The sequence below is a fragment of the Lepus europaeus genome, chromosome 12 (genome assembly GCF_033115175.1).
Source record: "Lepus europaeus isolate LE1 chromosome 12, mLepTim1.pri, whole genome shotgun sequence".
Classification (NCBI taxonomy): Eukaryota; Metazoa; Chordata; class Mammalia; order Lagomorpha; family Leporidae; genus Lepus; species Lepus europaeus.
Genome location: NC_084838.1, coordinates 103,205,034 through 103,211,033, shown reverse-complemented (window position 1 = coordinate 103,211,033; position 6,000 = coordinate 103,205,034). Strand labels below are relative to the sequence as shown.

Sequence of the window (6,000 nt, the reverse complement as noted above, 5' to 3'; positions counted from 1 at the left end):
ATGAGGATGTGCTCGAATCACAGCCCAGCTGTTGCAAGCCACATTTTACATCTGTATGCTCATGAAATGTTCTGAAAATCTAAGCTCAGAAAATCTTGTTGGAACTGGAGATGGTTTCTCAGGAGGGAAGGGGTGGACTGGGGGTGGGCAGAAGGGGAGGAGGAAGATAGTGTAGCCCTGAAGGATGTACTCTTCTTTTTCTTCTTTCCATGCAGCTAAAACCGATTCCCCAATGAAAGTATCAATGCAGGCCCATGGCCTCCCCCCACCCCCCCCTGTTCTGTCTCCAAAGGAGACATTCAGCACCAGTACTCAGAGTTCTGGGGGGAGGTGTGTGAGCTCAAAACGTGTTCGGGATCCAGCTGCAGTTAAATGTTGATGGGTTCAGTGTGCAGCAGCCCTTCAGAGCGTACAAGCTATAGTTTGCTCCTAGGACGACCTCACCGGGTCCCTTGGCAACAGCGCTGGTGGGAAACAGAATGCAACAGTTAAGCCTTGGATGGTGGAAACAGTAGGTAGATAGAAGCTAAAACATTTAAAAATATAGCATAGGTCAGGAAACTGACTTCCTGCTTCACATTCTGGTTAGGGCCAAGGACAGAGGAGCCAACAAACTTGTTTTGGATGGTCTCAAGGACACCCCCTGCCCTTGGAACAGAGCAAGGACAGAACCAATCCTTACAACACACTTGCACCTTAATGAGGGCATCTAGAGTGGGAAGAATAGTTTTGCACATGGAATTCTGCACGGTGAGGGTGGTGGCACGCATTACTGGTAGTCTCTAATCGACCATAGCCTATCACCATTTGTCAGGATGGTTTTGACCCCCTTGGAAGGGAAGCAGAGGAGGGTAGCCATGAAGGGCATGGTCTTTGTGGACAGACAGACTTCATGTTTGCACTCATTTTGCTCGAGTGGGCATAGCCTCCCTCAGTCTTGATTTCACCCGATGCAAAGCAGTGCTGAAGAGGTTAATTTGTCTGAGTGTCTGCAAGGGTTAGGTGGTTTACTTCACAAAGTTGCCCAATGCAATACCCAAGCAGCACTAGTGAGTGTTACAGTTCCTAGTCTTAGCAGAGGAAGGCTGTGGAAGGCTGTTAGAGCAGTAGCACAAGTTCTTTCTTTAAATGAAGAGATAGACAGCTGTGGCCTGGGAAAGCAGTGGAAGATGGCCCAAGTGCTTGGGCCCCTGTACCCACATAGGAGACCTGGAAGAAGCTCCTGGCTCCTGGCTCCTGGCTTCAGATTGGCTCAACTTGGCCATAGTGGCCAACTGGGGAGTGACCCAGCAGATGGAAGACCTCTCTCTCTCTCTCTACCTCTCCTTCTCTCTTTCTGCAACTCTGACTTTCAAATACATCAATCAATCTTTAAATGAAGAGATAGAAAGCGATAATAAGGGAGTGGGGTCTTTGGGTTGGAACTGATGATGATGGAGTGCAAAGAAGGCAATACCTGGTCCACAGACTTTGGCAACAAGCTACCACTTCAGGTGTGCTACTGGGCAAACTGGAGTTGAAGGCATTCTCTAAAGCGTGCTGGCAGTTGATGTCCACGGGAGTGGCGGACAGGATGCCTAAGGGTAGGAGAGAGTGCCACTGATGGTCGTGGTCGATGAAGTCATGGAACCCTCCTGTCCCATGCTCCTCCACCCCATCTCACACATTTCACTTCACAATATGCTGCTCAGCGGTGCTGGCCCCCAGCTCTCTGCAGCAGCTTAGGCTCCAGTGCAGGCTGGAGACCCTGCCTCCCCCAGAAGCGGTCTCCCTGTAGGCACCCAGGACTCCAAGGATGGACGCAGTACCTGCGATGCAGGCGGTCATGAAGCAGGCGGTGGTCCCCGCGATCAGCGCTCTCACTGCCCCAGCAGCGATGTCATGCTTTCTGGATGGAGCCATGGATGCTGGGGAACATGGGAGGAGGTGTTGTCAGAGTGATGCTGGGAAGCTCAGGGCTCAAGAGCTGAGCGATGAGCTCTGCATCAGAGAAGCTGTCTGTTGTGGGAAGAAGAGACTCTACCACACCAAAGGGCTCAGAGGCATCCAAGCTCTGAGTTACTGTCTTCAGATTCACCCAAGGGCTCACAGTGTACCTGGCTCATACCAAGTCAGATGGGTTGCAAGAAGAGATCATCTGATGAGCTGATCTGCAACCCAACTGCCCCCAAACATTTCTATGCCATGGCAGACATCACTAATAAATCATGGCATTTGGGGCCAGTGCTGTGGCGTAGCAGCTAAAGCCACCACCTGCAGTGCTGGCATCCCATATGGCACCGGTTCGAGTCCCAGCTGCTCTACTTCCGATCCAGCTCTCTGCTATGGCCTGGGAAAGCAGTGGAAGATGGCCCAAGTCCTTGGGCCCCTGTGCCCACATGGGAGACCCAGAAGAAGCTCCTGGCTCCTGGTTTCGGGTTGGCACAGCTCCAGCTGTTGTGGCCATCTGGGGAGTGAACCAGCAAATGGAAGACCTCTCTCTCTCTCTCTCTCTGCGTCTCCTCTCTGTGTAACTCTGACTTCCAAATAAGTAAATAAATCTTTAAAAAACAAATCATGGCACTTTCCCAGGGGTTTCCATTGTTTCCTCCGAGTCTTTCTCCAGGCAGGCCAGCATACACCTGTTGGGGTTAGCACGCCTGGGGAAATCTCTGTCACCCCTGGGTTGGGAGGAGCAGTTGCACATTGGACCTAATTCTTCCCCAGTTAGCTGACTTTGGAAAGCTATACTGCAGAGCTGGGACCAAAAATAGCCCCTGGGGGATTTACTGTTGTGTCAGGGCCTTTCTGTCCTGACATGGATACCATTATAGAGCAAGATGGAGATTCTCAACCCTGTTTGGGTCACCTCTGTTGCTGCAGAACATTCTCTTCACTTACTGAGTCCACCAATCACTATGCCTAGGGAACCGATATTGGCGAATCCACAGAGGGCGTATGTGGCAATTGTCTCGGCGCGGATCTGTAAGAAAGCATAGACACTTACACACGATGTGGCCCTGCCTCGTAAGTCAAGCAGACGTCGTAGTGAGCTTCATATTTTGACTACAGCATCAATAGTGGCAAATAAAGACACAGTACATGACATGGACTTAAGCTGATATTTCCTGACCTCCCCTGGAATTTTTTTTAAAGATGTATTCATTTATCTGAAAGGCAGAGTTACAGAGAGGCAGAGAAAGAGAAAGAGAAAGAGAGAGAGGTCTTCCATCCGCTGGTTCACTCCCCAAATGACCACAATGGCTGGAGCTGCGCCTATCTGAAACCAGGAGCCAGGAGCTTCTTCTGGGTCTCCCCCATGGATTCAGGGATCCAAGGACTTGGGCCATCTTCTACTGCTTTCCCAGGCCATAGCAGAGAGCTGGATTGGAAGTGGAGCAGCCGGTACTCGAACTGGCAGCCATAGGGGATGCTGGCACTGCAGGTGGAGGCTTTAGCCCACTACGCCACACGCCAACCCCTCCCTTGGAATTTTAAGGAGGGAAGGTGGGAAGAGGTTGTGGGGATTCCTGGGTTTCATATGTGCAGCTCTAGCTTCTGACTCCAGTTTCCTGCTAATGTAGACTCTAGCAGGTAGCAGTGATGGCTCAAGTAAGTGGGTTCCTGCACCCACTCAGGAAGCCTGGATGGAGTTCCTGGCTCTAAGCTTTGTCCTCTGCCCAGCCCCAGCTGTGGCAGGTGCCTTTGGGGAATGAGTCAGCAGCTGGCAACTATTTAGCTCTCAATAAATAAATAATTCAAAAAATTGTTTAAAAAGGAAAACATTCAATGACATACAACAATCTGTTCAGCATCATTAGTTATCAAAGAAATGAAAATTAAAATTGCAATGCAATGGTACTACCTATCCACCATACTGGCTAAAATTTAAAAAGACTGGCAATGTTAAGTGTTGACAAGAATGTGAAACAACTGGAATATTTCTGGGAGAGATGTAAATGACCCAGCCTACTAGAAGAACAGTAGGGTATTTCTTCCCAAGTTAACACCCACTGCCCGTGAGACCCAGCAATTTTCTATAGGTGAGCTAAAAGCAGGTATCCACAGAGAGACTGTACAAGAATATTATAGCCACGTTGTGCATAATAGCCCCAATACTAGAAATGACTAAAGTGTCCTCCAAAAGTCGAATGGATGTTCGTAACATAAAATGCTCTCTGTAAGAAATAGAAGATGACACATACAGCCATATGAATGCCACACGAGTCCACTTATATAAACTCTGGAACGAGCAAGAGTAATTTACAGCAAAAACAAGATCATTGGTTGCATGAGAGCAGGTGCTCAGGGGGAATTCTGACTACAAGGGGCCACAGGCACCTTTTAAACACAATGGGAAATGTTCTATACCTGGATGGTGGTCATAGTTACACAGATAACATCCTTCATTAGATATATGAATTATAGCTCAGTGTGAAAAAAAGGAGTTACATTGGCAAAAAAAAAAAAAAAAAAAAAAGGAACTTCTCAGGTCATGGGAGCTTCCTGTCCATGTCTGTCCGTGGCGTGTGCCTGCTGTGGCTCAGCTCTGACCACCTCATGGGGCTGTTATGATGCTCACATGGGAGAGAGAGAGTGAACGGTTGGTCCCTTCCCTGGCAGTGAGAAGATGGAAGTGAATTTGCAAAGTGTGCGTGTGATCCTCTGGCTCTATCCCAGCCGCTGAGAGGTGCTGCTTCAGCCCCAGAACTCTTCCCCGGGTTCACAGACTGAACTACAGGACGCTCCAAGGAGTCCCTGGGCCCTGCTGTGCAGCAGAGACACACCCAACCTGGCAAAGCTACCCTTGCTATTGGGGCAATCATTTCTTCCCCCAATATTCTGGGGGAAAAGATAATCTATGTTTTGGTTTAAGGAACAAACCGAGCCAATGCTACATTCGGAAGTAGCAGTGCCCTGTTTCCTTTTGCTAAACTGAGTTTTTTGAAAGCTCACATTCAAGACTCAAGTGGTCAAGGTAAGCTTTTTGTTGATCCTAAGGCCTCGCTTCTCTCATGGTTTCTGAGAACTCCTTTGTCGATATTTTCCATCAGCCGCCTAGAGCAGGAAGGGAGAGACACTTCAAGTATTTGTGCAGCCCACTGTTCCTGGAAAAGCTCATCCTTGCCCACTGCTCTTTCTAGGGCTTTTCAGTCCGTGCAATTGGCTTCAGAACCAGACATGCTCGTTAAGAGACTGGGGAGAGGGATGACGTAAAGGGCTTGGAGTCGGCTCTTCTTTCTCCTGCCTGGAATCTGCGCAAAGGAGACGCACAGCACTTTGACTTTGCCCACAAATGTGCAAGACTGCATGATGGAAATAGGTGGACAGCCCCCCAGGGAAAGAAACTCCCGACCAACACATGCTGTGGCTCTCTTAGCTCGTGAGCAAAGATGACCTCTGTGCAGGACAATCACCAGGCCATGACTTCCATTAGTGAAGACTTGCTAACAGTGGCCGTCAGCACGGACTAGTTAAAATGAGTTACAGCGTGGTCGTACACCAGAATACAGTGTCACAGGCACTGATGTGGAAAGATAGCGGAGACGAGTTATTAGGTGCAAGAAGCAAGGTTAAGAACAGGGAGCATGACATGCGCCAGAAAGAAGAGCAGCGAAATAAGAACTCACTTTTCCCTCTGCATCTTTCTGCACTTTTTGAATCCTAGTCCATGATACGCATCACCTGTCAACAAGGGAGCGAACATGCAGAGAGCAGACAGACCTCCACACCCACAGATTCTGCAGAAGCCGATTCAACCAGTCCTGGATAGAAAATATTCAGGGAAGAAATTGCCTCTGTACTGCACATGGGCACACTTTTCCCCCTTCTCATTATTCCCTATCAAGGAAGCACAATGACTCTTTACATAGCACTTACAGTGCATGGGGTGGAGTGAGTACTGTAGAGATGACCTAAAGTGTACGGGAGAATGTGCCTAGGTTTCAGGCAAATACTACACCATTTTATAGAAGGGACTGGAGCAACTGCAGGTTTTGGTATCTCGGGTGGGGCTCCTGG

General features: G+C 49.0%; 1 protein-coding gene across 1 annotated transcript in view; it reads right to left on the bottom strand.

The window, feature by feature from the left end:
• Window positions 1–340: 340 nt before the first annotated feature.
• Window positions 341–6,000, bottom strand: part of SLC28A3 (solute carrier family 28 member 3) — an 80,460-nt gene continuing 74,800 nt past the window's right edge. The window contains exons 19-22 of the mRNA XM_062206809.1: window positions 2,881–2,962; window positions 1,809–1,907; window positions 1,457–1,577; window positions 341–464 (exon numbers count right to left, since the gene is read on the bottom strand). Of these exons, the coding sequence (XP_062062793.1) occupies window positions 341–464; window positions 1,457–1,577; window positions 1,809–1,907; window positions 2,881–2,962 (426 nt within the window). The remainder of the gene's footprint in view (window positions 465–1,456; window positions 1,578–1,808; window positions 1,908–2,880; window positions 2,963–6,000) is intronic.